At 48.1% G+C, this 15,319-nt stretch overlaps 1 protein-coding gene across 2 annotated transcripts in view; it reads right to left on the bottom strand.

Annotated features, from left to right (window-relative positions):
- Nucleotides 1-12,615, bottom strand: part of ITGB5 (integrin subunit beta 5) — a 66,344-nt gene extending 53,729 nt beyond the window's left edge. Inside the window, exons 1-3 of one of the 2 annotated variants that reach the window (XM_061470895.1) lie at nucleotides 12,478-12,615; nucleotides 8,291-8,376; nucleotides 360-564 (exon numbers count right to left, since the gene is read on the bottom strand). In XM_061470895.1, the coding sequence (XP_061326879.1) occupies nucleotides 360-564; nucleotides 8,291-8,376; nucleotides 12,478-12,583 (397 nt within the window). In that variant the 5' untranslated portion in view covers nucleotides 12,584-12,615. Of the gene's footprint in view, nucleotides 1-359; nucleotides 565-8,290; nucleotides 8,377-12,477 lie in introns of those variants that run through there. The other variant, XM_061470978.1, reaches the window with a different exon arrangement.
- Nucleotides 12,616-15,319: the final 2,704 nt, after the last annotated feature.

The following is a 15,319-nucleotide window of genomic DNA, read 5'->3' on the forward strand; positions in this document are numbered from 1 at the left end:
CACTGTCAGTTTGGTGGGGATACAAAGCTATTTTAACTCCTTCCATCCAGTGACTACATTTTTAAGCTAAGCAGGTTCATCTCAAACACATGTAAGGGTGAAGATTAATATTGGTAACAGATATGGGTGGCTTTGATTGACTTTGCATGATAGCAGTATCCTCTCACAAAAGGCATACACCTCAGTACCAAACCTGTTTCTGATGCACCACCAAAATTCATGGGCTGTGGAAGGCACCAGCAGCCGCCTGCTTTAGTGGGCTACAAGGATATGAGCTGCAACACACTCTTGGCATGTTCCGGGCACCTTTTCTCACCCGCACACCCCCCAGCATTCACTCAAAGCCACTGGGGACTCACCAGGACGAAGATTCAAGGCAACCTTCTGAGGTGTGATCTGTGTGACATCCAGGTGAGTCTGGCCCGAGCCCTTGCTGCTCAGAGGGACGTTCTTCACCACGCTGATGCTGCTGCTGGGGTTTTCAATGGCTCCAGCACAACCCTTTGCAATCAGGTTCTGCAGGAAGTCGCACCGTGATGTGATGGACTTTGTGCTGCCAAATTCCTGGGGGTGAAGAATGGACAAAAGGAAAAGGGAGGGAGCAACATCAATGCCACAGCAAGAGCTTTGTTTTGATGTGCTGGTATCTGTAGCAAATAGGAGATGACAAGGAGAAGTTGTTGTGGTGGCTGAACTCAAAAGCAACCTGCACTGAACTTTTCAAAGGCATCTACCAAAACAGAAATCCTGCACAGATTCAAAAATGAATTTGCTCACAAACCACTGCAGCAGAAAAGTAAGACTTGATCACTCCAGCTACAATTCCCAGCCCTGTCTTGGACCATGTGAAAGCAAAGCAAAAATGTTTGTTTTGCTGCCTGGACAGCCAGTTACCATATCTTCAAGGGTAAAACCAAGAAGCTGTTATCTTTTGCACATGCATCGACTCACAGGAGCTTTGCAAAAAAGAGAAGAGAGGACAAAGAGGTGGTACCAAGGGAAGTAGAACAAACCCACCAACCCAGAGAGCCAAGTCAAGATGTGAAGCTGGAGACTGAGGTAGGGTGGCTCCAGGGACCTGTGCCTTCTTCCCTGGATGAGACCACTGCACTAGCACCACGTGTCCCCCCAACCTCACACCTCTGCACTGCACCATCACATGGGGACAAAAGTGACGGCAAGTGGTCCCTGAGGTGGAGCACAGGTAGAGCGGTTTGATGTGGGCAGGCTGTCCTGGGCAGCTTTGCCAGACAATAAGGGAGGTAGGAAAGCTTTCACAGGAGGTGGTCAGAAGGCAGCCCATGCTTGCTGCAGGCAGAGAGGCGCAGGCAGTGGCTTACTCCCAGAGGACAGGATGCCATGGCAGAGAGTGTCCCAGTGCCCATCCCCAGGACTCCAGCCCCCCCTGCAAGCCCCGTGTGTGGTGCATAATGCAGCCTTGTGTGGGACGGCACTCAGGAACAACCGGCTGCACAATGCAGCCTTTTGCATGGAGCCCATTTCTTAGAATGCCTTTTAAAATTTTTTTCCCCCAGAGCACCGAAGGGAGCAAGTCACATGCCCCGAACTTAATGGATTTCCAACAGTCAATTCCTACTTATTTCTGCACTACAACAATAGAGACAAGCATGTTCTGCTCCAGGGCTGATGGACTAAAGTGACATGAAATAATGCAGAGAAGATGCTCACAGAGACGCCAGCCCCTCCTTCAGCTGTACAGCCAAAAAAACAGTGCAGATCTGAATAAACCTCACATTTTGCTGAAGCTCTGGCATGGCAGAGGATGGGGGAGACATTGAGAACAAGAGGTCATCTGACAGATCTTGCTTTCACACCCCACGAGGTGCCCTTATGGAACCCAAGGAGAGCCTCAGATGCGGGGCCCCGGGACACAGGCAGAGGCTGTCTGCTGCATTTTCTCACCATGAGGTCCCAACGTTATTTGAAAAATGCGAGATTTGCATTCCAGCATCCAGCGGCGGGATCCAGCCAAGGAGATGGCACTTCGGAGGGATACCAACAGAAATTTCCTGGAACACATCATGTAAACAGATGAAATTCCAGAAAGGGGGGCTGGGGCTATCGGAATCACTGCCAGCATGATGAAATAAAAATCAGAATCCCTCACAAAACCAAAGCCAACACCCAGCCTTGCAGAACAGCATGTTTAAGGGAAGTCTTGGAGGAAAGTGTATATCGGATGTGCTTTGATCTAAAAGTCAGTGAAAACCTTGTGGGGTCCAGGCACACTCCTGGGCTGGTCCCCCCAGAAGCAGGGCACCTGTGAGGAGATGCTCTCCTGCTCTCCTCTACCTAAACCATGGTTCTAAATGAGCACCTCTGCCAGGTGCCAGACCATTTCTGCTGCCATCTATTAGAAAGGACATCCCACAAACAGCACCAGAAATGCCACTGGGAACCTTTAATTATTCCTCAGGAATTAACGCTGGAGAGAAGCATTCAAACAGGATAGTATTTAGGGCTGCCTGTGCAACTGCAGCCTTTATCAGGTACTTCTAATTCTCCCCAGTGTCGGCTCCAAAGCTTCTTGATGTGAACGGAAAGACTCGCCTTCAAAGGACTTTGAATTAGGGTTTAATTTTCCGGCTGGGGTAGTAGAACAAGAGCTAGGAGGGGCAGGCAGCCCAGGGAGAAGAGGATGCTGGCTTCCTTCCCCAGCTGCTACTCTTTTGCAGTCGAGTTCATAACGCCACAAGAAACAGCTCTGGGTATGGTACTGTTTATACAGCAAGGGGCGTACACGAGAGCAGCATCTGCACGCTGAGAAGACAGTGCCGACACACAGGGCAAGGAGCACACCCGTGTGGGACATGATGGGGGCTTTTTTGGGGCAGGGTGCCTGTGCAAATGCAAGCCTGTCCATTTGCATGGCGTCAAGAAACTTTCAGTTGCTGTAATGTGGTTTTCTGCAGCCTTCATTACAAAAAGTTCTCCAAAGGAAGCCCAGGGGATTGGAGGAAAGCCCCTACACAACTCCTGACAAGTGCTGCACAAAGCTTAGGTCAGCAGCACCTCTGCACACTTCCAGTTCTTAGGTTCCCCTCACTTGACCGAGCTATTTTCTCTCAACTTTCTCCTAAAATGGGCCCAGAGCACTTGCCGCAGGGCAGCAATTGCTAAGCTGCAGCTCAAATCAAACCCAGGTCTTTGCTTATTTGGTAAAAATGGAAAAAACAATCCCTCAGGGGTGAAAACACCCCAGGGGAAGGGGTGCAGCTCAGCACCCAAGGGTGCAGGACTGACCCATACTGCTTCTGTTTCTAATCCAGGAAGAGTGACACCAAGCAGGACAGTGACAGTGGCCTTGGGAAAGCCCCAGCAATCACCACAGCGTCCTGCAAACAAACACCCCTCATGTGCACCTGTAGGTCAAAACCCAAAGCCCAAACTATGGCTACCAGGGACAATCCAACTCAAGTGCAAAGTTTTCTGTGACAGAGAATACTGAGGCTCCTGGAGGCTGAATTAAAGGAAAAAAGCATGAACAGTTTTGAGGGGTAAAGAGTATTATGGAGGTCCAAATAATTCACAAGCAACCACGCCGAAAGGCAGCCCCATGCTAGCTCAGACGTGGCACACTGGTTCAAACCCCAAATCCCCCTGAGCAGAGGACACCTCACAGTCAGCTAAGCAATCTGGTGTGCCCAAATACCCACCAACCATCTGCATGCCAGCTTCAGTGAGATATGCAGCAGTTACCCCATGGCAAGCAGGAACCACCCCAAGCCCTGCCTTGTGCCCCAGAAAAGCCCTAATTCAAGAAGATCCCACCTAGACCTTGTTAGTAACATTAGTTGTTCACAGCCCAGTGGGCACTGTGCAATCCAGCCTCTGCGCTAACAAGCTCACAAAAGCAAATGCACACAAGCAGACAGAGTGAATGGAGACAACAGTGTGACAATTACATGCTCATCAGTTTGACAGTTTTAAGACAAATTGCTTGATTCATGCTAAAAAAAATGGAGAATAGCACCAACTGTATCTAACAGACTATATCTAACACCTGACTAGATACATCCCTACCATTTTTTGCTTTAATCAATCCAGTTCTGCACTAATTCAATCTGAAATATGCTTACTTTCTCCATTAAAAAAAAACAAATATTTACATGCTCCCTCTAGGAACATCCTTGATTTTCCTTCCTTATTCTCCAGGCACACATTATAGAGATGGGGTAAAAGCAACCCGATGGAAAAGAGAGGGTGCCATTGGGGAAATTTCAGTTCTATTTATCAAAAAGGAAAATTCAGTTTAATTAACATGCATCTCTATTTCACGTGTACACACATAAATGCAGCCACATAGGTAACGCAAGGATGAGAACAAGGTGCACACTCTTAGAAACACAAGGAGCCTCTGCACATTGGTATGTTGCTCCCCAAAGCAGCAAACGCAGGTAACAGGAATGTAATGACATAATTTCCCTCCTTGTACTGGTACTCCCAAATCCTTTTTTGGAGAGCATTCCCCCTGCAACCTCACCTCAACGACAGGTGAGTTTATCATGAGCAAATCCCCCACCTGCTTATCACACCCCACCTGGCAGCTCGGAGACAGCACTGAAACCACATCCAGAGCCCTCTGCTCCCTCCAGCAAGCCCAGTAAGCTCTGCTGAGCCTGGGCAACCTGATGCCACTGCAGAAAAAGCAACAAGCATCCTCCTCTCCCACCACAAAAACCAGGCTGCCACAGAGCAACCCCATGGGCTAGCATGCATTTTCTAGCCAGAGTCTTTCACCAGCAGTGTGCCAGCAATTTCTAGTCATTTCCAGCTTCTTCTGTAGCTTGCAGGAGAAGTTGAGGAACCTTCCCAGATTCCAGCACAGATGGAAAGGCTGCAGCAGTCTCCATTGTCCAAGAGTTGTGTGTTTTCCCCAGACAGCCCTGTGCTCAAGGCATGTTCAGGCGATGTTAAGGCCACACATTCATACCTCCTCTTTTAAGTACCATTTAAGCAGATCATCTCGTTTAAGTCCTGCCTTTCAAGGTATTCTTCCACAGGACAACAGATTCGATGTCTGCTTCCAAATTTCCAACAGCCCAAAGACTTGTGGTTTGCTCAGCAGCCACTGGGGGCTCCAGGGCTGCCGCATACCAGAAGCTGCTATCATCAACTCATCCATCATCATGCTCTTGGATGGGAGCAGAGGTGCCAAACGCAACCAGAAGTGAACAGAAGCTGATTCAAGCCAACAGAGCATGATGCACACTGTACTAACAGGTTAGTAGGTGGTAGTCATAAATTTATAGCATCTTGACTATTCTGCTGTAAGCGTTTATCTATACACATTCTCTTACCCACAATTCAAGGTAACATAAATACAAGTAACCTTATCCCACTTGGAAAACTATTGGGATAGGGCTCCTTGTATCCACAGAATTGTTTTCATGCCCTCCTAACCCCTACTTGCAGTCCATGAGGGCTTGAGACTTTCTGCTCCTTTGTGGTCACATGGAGCCGGGATCTAGGAGTGCAATGGGTGATGGAAAAGGATACAATCTTACAGGAGGTTGCATGAAGCATGACCATCTCTGGGAAACAGCACAGCTTTTCTGCTCAAATTGCTCCTCTCCTACAGCCGAGGGGTCCCTCACAGCACTGGCATTGCTGGGCACTCAGGGAGACAAAGAATAAATGGGTATGATGGCACCCCAAAGTGATCTTATTCCCCAAAGGAAGGAATATTACATATGAGAAGGTACACAATTCCCCAAAGGAAGGAATATTATATATGAGAAGGTATACATACACAGGAAGATATATGTAAATATGTTTTGTTTATAGATACTATAAACGTATTTACACTTCCTGTACATGTAATATATACACATATTATAATATATATAAAATTACATTGTATATACTTAGACTTCTACTATACATACTTCCTGACAAAATTATTAATTGTTGCCTACAAAGATGACAACAACTGGCCCAATTTGCTCCCAAACCCATTAAGTAAATGCAAAGGGAGCAGACTAATCAGCTGATCACATTTTTAAACCAACATAACTAGCATCTGTGGAAATCTCTCCAGTGTCTTAGCTCTGATACTTAAACAGCAGCAGAACTATAGAATTTGACTGGGATAAATGCTTCCAGGCAGCATACATAGCAAATGACAGCTAATGGAAATAGCTAAGGCAAACAGTCTAATGGCAATTTAATAAGCATACCTGACTGAGCTGCAGCAGAGGGACGGGAAATAAGGTTGTGAAATTAAGAGTTTATACTGTCACTTTAAAACTTCTGAAGTGGAAAACCGCTCGATATCTTTCACAATCCCATTACCTCACCTGATGATCTCAGTTAAAGAGAAATAATTGGTTTCAAACAATAAATTCTAAAAAAAAAAAAATATTAAATACAGAACTAGAGTAAGAACTTGCTAAATTTTAGCATGCAGTATGTAATGGGGACAGCAGCTTCTAAACACGTAGCTCTTGGCACAAAACACCTTGAAATGTATTTTTAAATTGCTACTGCAGGCTAAAGGTCAGGAAGTATTACAGCACTTCCCTGTAAACACCCATCTTCCTTCTTGGCCCCTCTGTTCCATTCAGAAATATATTCTTTTTTTTTTTTTTTCTGGTAATTCTCCTGTTTGCAAGGTAAGAGTCAGGCTGCCAGTCCCATGAGCTGCCATAAAATTAGTGGTCACAGTGACCACCAGATAAACATTTCCACTGGCAGCAGTTTGCTAAAAGTTGTCTTTTGATGCCAAGAAGAAAAAAAAAGCCAATAAAATAAACAAAAAGGCAAGCTATTGGGTACCCATAGCTTAATAGCCAGCGTTCCTGGATCCAGTCTCAGCACCACAGATGAGATGGCTGCAAGGGGAGCTCTTACAGCTGTTTACAAGATGTCTCAAAAGCGGGATCTATTGCTTTACTCTTTCCCTTCTCCACACCATTTGCCTTGCTGTGAAAACCCCCATGAAAGCCATTATGCTGTCAGGTAGCATGGTGCTAGCAGCATTAGGATGGTTTCCTTGGAAAGCTGCAGCTGTGCTTACAAATTAAGTGAAAATCCAGTAAAACAGACCTGGAGGATCAGAGGCTGGGGTACCTCCTGGAATGCAGCCAAACCACAGGGCTGGGGACATCCCTGGCCTTATGCCCATCTCCATCCCCATCCTCCACCCTGAGGGGATGCAGCCATCCCAGGCAGAGCTGGCAGGAGGAAGGATGGCAGCATCAGAAGGGCACATGGACATCACCTACATCCTCAGCTCAGCATCACCAGCTATAGCTGGAAGGTTCAGTGTGTGCTGAACCCCACAGCTTACCTCCCCGAAAACAGCACTGGGACAGCCACATTAGAGGAAAAAGGGTCAGCAGGAAATAGAAGAGCATCATGCCACCCATGTTTGTCTAGAGGTTCAATACCATTCACTGCTCTGGGCTTTGTCACAGCCCAAAGCTGGTTCCTGGCACAGCACCTGTGCCTGCAAGTAGGCAGGGTCTTTCCCTACCTCTGTAAGCATCCGCATTTCTCTCTTAAATACTTAGGATGGACACAGGCACTATGCAGACAACATCTATCTATGCATCAGACATTATCAGGTCTTTCACACACCTTGTTCTCCAGAAATCATTACATGGCAAGATGTGTATTTGATAAGATATATATGTATACCTAAACTCATAAGCAGTCCTTAGGAAGCAGGGAAAGATATTTACAATTTATCACAAACCAAGGAAGCCAAATTAAATTACAGGTGAGCAGCTTCAGCACCAATGTAAGGATGCATTTTCACTCTGAAGAATGCAGTTAAGCTGTGTAACTCATTGCCAGACCATGGCGCGAATGCCAGAAGCATGGTCAGCCCCCAGAATGACACAACAGATTCAGAAAGGAGAATTATCTTCATTACAGAGAACCTGTGCCATGCCAGGCCACACAGCAAGGGACACGTAGCATGACAACAGTGGGGGACTTAGGGCTTTTTAGGGAGAGAGCTTTCAAGCAAGGCTCCCTGCAACATGCAGGGACCCAGCACCCACCAAAACCAAGAAGGTAATTGAAGGAACAGAAGGACCCAAGGAACAGTGCTGCTCTGTTGAGGATGTGAAGGAGCCAGCAGGGTCAGGGACTTGATTCCTGTGGTGTCAAAGAGCTGAGTAGTCACATGCACCCAAAATATGCTCAGCATTGGAGCACCCACTGCCCTCACCCACCCCTTCTCGCATGGAACAGTCAGGTGGAATAGCTCCCTTCCTGTGTTACAGAGAGTATGCAAGACAAGCAAAGTCTGCCCACTTACCTCCTTGGAGCACCAGGCACACTTGGGATGGATGAGGAGACACTCTTCGCAAGATGTGGCGCTTCCACTGGTACACAGATTGAGACCTTCAGCAAGAGAGAACAGAACAGAGTGGGCTGAACTGCACTGCAAAACAGTGTTCAAGGGGTTTCTGAGATATTCTCAACATTAAACATACTATAAGTTCAGACAAGAGCAAAGGATATCCAGGAGCTTAAAAGGCAGAAGGCATAAATCTCTCTTCATCTGCAAGGAGGTCTCGCTTTCTTTTCCTTTCCTAACAAAAATGAAAAGGACAGAAACCTGTGTTGGGGGACTGAGAACCTTTAAAATATTACTCTGGTATTTTTTCTTCCTTCTTGTTTTCAACTGATTTCTGGTTAATAAAAGAGTTCAACTATTCATCTTCCTAACAAAATACTTTAATCACTGTGAACAGAAGGCAATAGGTGTTTGACCAGCCTGAAATATGGAGGTGGCTGTCCAAAATCATTCCAAGATACCAACTTTCAAAGTCACACTAGGAACATCTCAGTTTTTCCAGCTGAATATATGAGGCACCCCTCCCCACAATTTTCATCTTAAAGCAGCTTTGGAAGATACTCATCTCCCTCCTCCACATGGGTGATTTCCATAGTAGACTTGTTACAGTAAATTACTTTTAATTATTATAAGTGTCATTTCCACAGGATACCCAGGTTAAGCGGGGCAGCATGTTTGCACTGGGGCACATCCAAGGCTGGCTGGGATGGAAGACACCACGCTGCAGCTGAGGGCTCTCCCCGTGATGCTGGCAGGAGCTCTGAACCAGACAAGGCAGCAGCAACCAGGGAAGTTGTGATGATCTTCACTCCTGGATTGCTGGTGTCCAGCAACACAAGGGGTAACGAACAAGTTTCTCTTGCAAAATCCACAATTTTAAAGTTTGGGCTTTAAAAATGAAGTGGAACCACACAAGTTAAGCTGAAGCAAAATCAATGGTATCAGCTTTGAATGCAGCAGTTTGTTTAAGCATGCCTGTGGCTATGAATGTGCCCTTCGATACCACCGATGCCTCAGCTCTCCCGGGTGCAGCTATTAACTTCTACTGTCAATAACTGATTAAACAAATCTTCAACTGAGGATTCAGCACAGAGGCTGCACACTCCCAATGAAACGCCTCTGGCTCGAACTCCCTGTCTGCTATTTTTTCCAACCCAAATGTCAATAAAAGCATTGTCAGGCCTCTATTTTCAGCCAGTTGCATCTGCGGATACCAAAGCACCATGCTGCTGCTGGGTGTAACTTGCAGATTGCGCAGATTTGCCAATGGCTGGTGAAGAGCCACATGGAGTTTTCTCCTGTCCCAAGGACTTTCTGCCCCAGGATCTTTGGATAAAGGATTTTTGCTGTATCCCATGTGATTATTATACCGAAAAATGAAAAGCGGTGGCTGCCTGGGTCGTTCCCATATGGGGCTGGGCTGTGAGTGCAGGAAGCAGTGAATCAAGCTGGACAGCTGGAGGAAAACTTAGCGTGCCTTAGGCTAAAAGCAAAAAGAGGATAAGTAGGTCCTGTCAGTAATTCTCAGTCATCGCCAAGGCATGACTGTGTCAGAGCCCTGTACTGACGGGTCTCTGCTGCCCGCAAGGTGGTTAACTCTAACCCGGGAGCACGGCGTCCTGGACCTTCTCTATGGCTCTCATTCAGATGGGCTGCTTGGGCCCATTCATACTGAACAAGAGCCTTCTTAGGGTTTTTATTTTTTTGCTGGCTGTTACCATGTAGCAAGGCATTTCATTCCTTGTTCACATTCAGAAGTTATATTCCAGCCCCTGGATGTTGCAAGAGCTCAAAACATGAATAGGTAATATAAAACGAAACATAACTTGTTGGACTGAGTTATAATTTACACAGAGATTAACACTAGCACACATTACAACACAGCCCAAAGCCTCTCCTCAAGAGCTGCTGCTCTGGCCATGGTGCACAGGGTAACACAGCAAAAATAATGGGCTTTATAAAGCAAACACTTATGTTCATAGCCTGGCTACCCAGACCTGGCTCTCCCACAGCTCCACTTGCCCATCTGCATGGAAATAGCATAATATTTACCTCCATTCATGACTGCTGGATTTTTGAGAGTTTACTTAGTAACAGTAGTATCTGAATGAAACCCAAAGTCTCCTCTTTCCACCCGCTGCCATAACCAAAGCAGCCCCCGCTCCTGTGGCCAGCCATGGGGTGACATTCCCCTCGGTGGCAGCTTTTGAAGTTTCCAAGTATGCTTTTCTTTCCACTTTGGAGCAATACCAAACTGTTTCCAGCATTGTTGTGAAAACAGAATTTTGTGAAGCCCTCTGATTTTGGACTGAAATCTGAGCTTTTTGGGTTGGATTTAAAACACACAGGATTTTCCAGATGCGTGTCTTTGCTGTGCTTGATTCAGCATGGTCTTTCCTGAACTGAGCAAAGGAAGGACCTGAAGATGCTCATGCTAGTCCAGATCCTTCCAGATCTGGGGCAAGTTACCTGGTAAGACTGGAAGAAACTCAGTCTGCTCCTTGATTCTGATACATTCAATGAAACCACTCCTGAACATCAACTAAACTTCTTATAATGGGGAAAATTCCATCCAGGATTTAGTTTGGATTACTCTAGAGGAAAATAACCCACCCCTCTTGGATTGCTGAGCTCAGTACCCCAGGTCTGTCACACTGATGCCACCACGTCCCAAGCTCTGCACCCTGTTTAATTTTGCAGAGCAGTATCCACCAGAAAACTGAGACAAAAGGAGTCTCCAGACAGCACCTCTCCCTTGGGCTGAGCCACAGGAGAGCCCAGCAAAGAAGAGGAATACAGTGCATCCTACTATACAGCTGAGATTTTGATACATCAAAATACTGATGCAGAGCAAGATAGGAAACTCATGAAAGGCACTTAATAAATTTACTTATAAAGATGCTCGAGGCATCTTTATGAGTAAACCAGACCTCATTTTAAACCTGTTCTGCAGGAAATCCTAGTTTGGGGCAGCTCCTCAATCTGAGATGAATGTACTGGCTTGCTTAGGGGGAAAAGAAAAGAAAAAAAAAAGTGATGTACTTTGTTCTTTCTACAGCTAAGTGTGAAAAAAAACGTCATTTTATTTATATAATAAGCAATGCAATAAGCATTCGAAAAGCCTCATGCTTGGGATGATCTGATGCACTCTTGAACCATCAATTCTAAAGATCAGAGTTACAAAATAAATAAATCAAAAAAGCCGAGAAAGCCTGTTCTGAGCTTTTTGCAGTCACGTCACAGCACTCTGCAATGAGCCTCTCCTTAAGATAACTCATGAGAACATTAAGCACTGACAGCAAGTACCAGAATGGAGTACTTAGGCATTTGGTGGGGATCCTTCATATAAAAAAGTTTCCCCAAGTGTTCAGAGAGTAGAGGAAACACATTTCCTGTGCTATTTAAGCAGAGTCACAAACCACACTGTGTCCAGGAGTGGCGCGAGTATCCCCACGGGGGACAAGGATCGCTCTCCAGGAGCGATGGACACTGGGGGAAAGAGTATAAGATGAGAGCGAGGGAACGATAAGGTGAAAGCGAGAAGAGCGGTCCCGGGCAAAGGTTTGTGGCTTTCTGCTGCTGTCCCTCTTCTAATCAATTAATACACACTGCTCAGACAAACACCGCAGGGAAGTGCTTCTCCCTGAACAGAAGTGGTTATAGCTAGTTCCATTAAAGTTTCTACATAGAAGTGTGTATATAGCTGCCCCACGCTTTTTAACACGAAGGTGTCAGATCCCTTCCAGCAACACCCAAGGATGTGGTCCATGCGCTGCTGCCGAGCGGGTCCCCCCGCCCCACAACAAGGGCACGGCTGGAGGGGGTGTGCGAGGTGCAGCCCGCCGGCGCGGCCCGGGCCCAGAGGGGAAGCGCAGAGACCCGGCACCAGCCGCCCACGGAGCGGGGGGCAGCGAGCTGCGTCCCGCCGGCACCGGGGCTGGAGGGGGAACGAAGGGGAGCACACGCAAAGCTGTAGGGGGAACGAACGGGAGCGGGACTGGGGCAGGCGAAGACGGGGAAAGAGAGGAGGAAAGCCTACAACTCGCAACAAAAGTGCACCGGAGCGGGTCTGGGGGATAAACCGCCTTCCGGGGAGGCGTTTGCAGGGCCCGGAGCGGGGGGGAGCGGAGCGGAGCGGCCCTTACCTCTGCCGGGCTGCAGCGGGGCGGCCAGGAGGAGGAGGCGGAGGAGGAGGAGCGGGGGGGGCCGTCGGGAGGCGGCGGGGGCCGGCAGCCCCCCTTGGCGGGGCATAGTCCGGGCGGCCGGGGCGGCCGGGCAGCCCTTGCCGGCCGGGCCCTCCCCGCCGCCTTTTGTGCAGCCGCGGCGGCGGAGGAGGAGGCGGGGGCGGCGCCGGGGAGCTGCCCCGGGAGCGGCGGGACGGGACGGGACGGGACGGACGGGACGCGTGTCCGTGTGTGTGTCTGTGCGCCGGTCCCGCTCCCGGGGGTGCGCTGCCACCTCCCCGCCCCGCCGCGCCGCGCCGGGAAGGCGGAACCCCGTCCCGCGGAGCGGGCACGGGCCGGCACGGCCTGGCCCACGCACAAGTGTGGATGTGCGTGCACAGGGACGGGCGCACACGCAAGCTACATAGGCACACACAGTCGCACACGTACATGCGTGCCTGCACCACATACATACATGCATGCACATTCCGTGCACGCAGATGCATACACCCGCCTGCATACACACATATGCATGTGTGGACCTGCCCACAGATGCCTGCACATGTGCACACACACGTGCATACCTTTCACAGACACACACACAGAGGTGCACAGTGTGCAGAGACACACGGACACACACATGACACACATGCGTAGGTATCCAGAGGCACACCAATAATGTGTGTTCTCCTCTCCTGGCTCACAGCAGGGCTTGCACCCATTTCCCCACGCGTCAGTGGCTGCTCTTACATGGCATTTTCCTGCTTCAGGGATTTTCTCTGTGCAAACAAGCTGTGGCCATCTGTTAAAGGGCTCTCTAAGCAAGGGCATCCAGGCAGCGCTGCCCTGCCTGCCGGCTTTTTGGCATTTCCCACACACCCGCCATTTGTCCCTGGTGGGATGGGATGTCAACACTGCAGATCTAAAGGAAATGGCAGATTTATGACTGTGTTTGGGTTGGTAGGGAGCTTTCCATTCTGTTTTTAAAAGAAATCATAAATCAACCATACAGCTGATCACTGATTTTAAAGGCAATTTATAGTAACAGTTAACTACCCGTGGCCTGCAGCCCTTCATGCCACTTTAGCATAATGTCTACTAGATCTCACTGTTAGATGCTGCTTAAAGCACATGGCCCTCAATCCAATACATTGCTTTGCTGTTGTCAGAAAGAAATGATAAACTGTAATGCCACCTGCCAAAATTTCCCCTTATTTGCACTACTTCCAACACTGCTGTCATAAACCTCGCTGATTTCTTCAGCCTCTCCATACCCCTGGGAGATATCAATTTGGATTTAAAGTGACTATTTGCTGTCTTAGGAAATACCCGCTACAAAAGTTGTAACATTTTAAGTGACCTGGTGCTGCTAGATCAGAGTGACTTCTCCTGTGCCTGTAGGAGCATTGCAATACTGTTTGCAGACAGAGCAAAAATATTACTAAATGCCTCACCAAAACTGCTGCTGTGATAGCAACGCGGTGCATGGGCCAGGCTGTGACCTACACGTTGCTCTCAAGCTGACGGCTGTGTGTGGGGAAAGGAACAGCATCAGCTCTCCCTCCTATCCCAAGAGCACAATAAGGTGCATCCCATCACCCTTTATTAATAATAAAAGTAATACTGCTCAGGTTGTGACTGACCTGGAAATGCAAGATGTGGTGTGCAGGGACTTCAAAGTGGGATCTTCCTCTGTGGTCTATTTTTAGTATTTCTGTGAAAAGAAAGAAAATGGAATGCAGATCCTGTATTTGAATGAGATAAAGTACCTGATGTAAGCCTTAATGATCACAGAGTACCCTCATGCAGACCTAGAAATCCCTTCTCAGATCTTCTGGCCATGATCAAGTAGCCTGAGACACAACATGTACAAACATACCTAGACAGGCTTGTGTGTGAGAGCTTTAATCACCCTGGTCTTAGGAGCAGGGAGACCCCCATTCCTTGTCCCACCTGTCTCATTCCTCATCCTTCATCCTTGTGTCCTGCCATGCTGTCTGCAGAGTGCTGGGGAAAGGAGCAGATGCATAGGAGCAAGTGATGAGTGAACACAAGGGAGAAAGGAAAAGCAGGGGAGGAAGAAACTACTTGGAGGGAAGAAAACCACCTTGCAAAACTTGGCTGTGGCATCTTAGCTAGAGTAGCAGGGAAGAGGATTTGAGGAAGAGGACAACTTTCAGAAGGAATGTTCTGCAGAAGGACTAGAGCCAGGAGAGGCATAGGAGCTCACCAATCACCAGTTATATTTAGCTAGGTTCAGAAGAGGTTGAGCACCTGCCCTTGCTTTCTGTGGGTGCCCATGGCACCATTCCAAGTACCCGAATCACAGGCTGACCTCACCCTGCAGCCCCCATGAGAAACCCCTGAGTGAAGGCAGAAGGTCAGGAGCTGCTACTACACAGTTTTGAATCACAGGCTATTGTCAGTGCCCAGCATTTGCTGTCAGTCATGTACTCTTATTATCGTACTTTTCAAGCCAAACCATTGTGAAGGTCCCACAGATACACAGCTGTGAGACATCACATATGTCTCATCCCAGTAGACCACTGCTGACCACCAGACCACAGTGTGGGCTAGGGCTTTACAGGGAAAGACTCCTCAGAGCTTCAGGGGAGGAAGTATTGTGGCTTGCCCAATAAGGACAATGTTAATATCCTTTTCTGAAGCCAGCAGTGCACTCTTGCCCCCACATGCAGCAGCAAATGGGGATGCAATTGCACTGGTGACCAAGTAAGCAGCTGTAAGCTCAAGAGGGAGATTCTGTGGTGGTTGAGCATGGGGAATGTCCACTAGGGGGTGGGCAGCTCAGCTTCAGAGAAGCAGG

Source organism: Pezoporus flaviventris, unplaced genomic scaffold (assembly GCF_033815535.1).
Source record: "Pezoporus flaviventris isolate CSIRO_AGI_PZ_B2104156 unplaced genomic scaffold, CSIRO_AGI_Pfla_v1 ptg000001l, whole genome shotgun sequence".
Classification (NCBI taxonomy): Eukaryota; Metazoa; Chordata; class Aves; order Psittaciformes; family Psittacidae; genus Pezoporus; species Pezoporus flaviventris.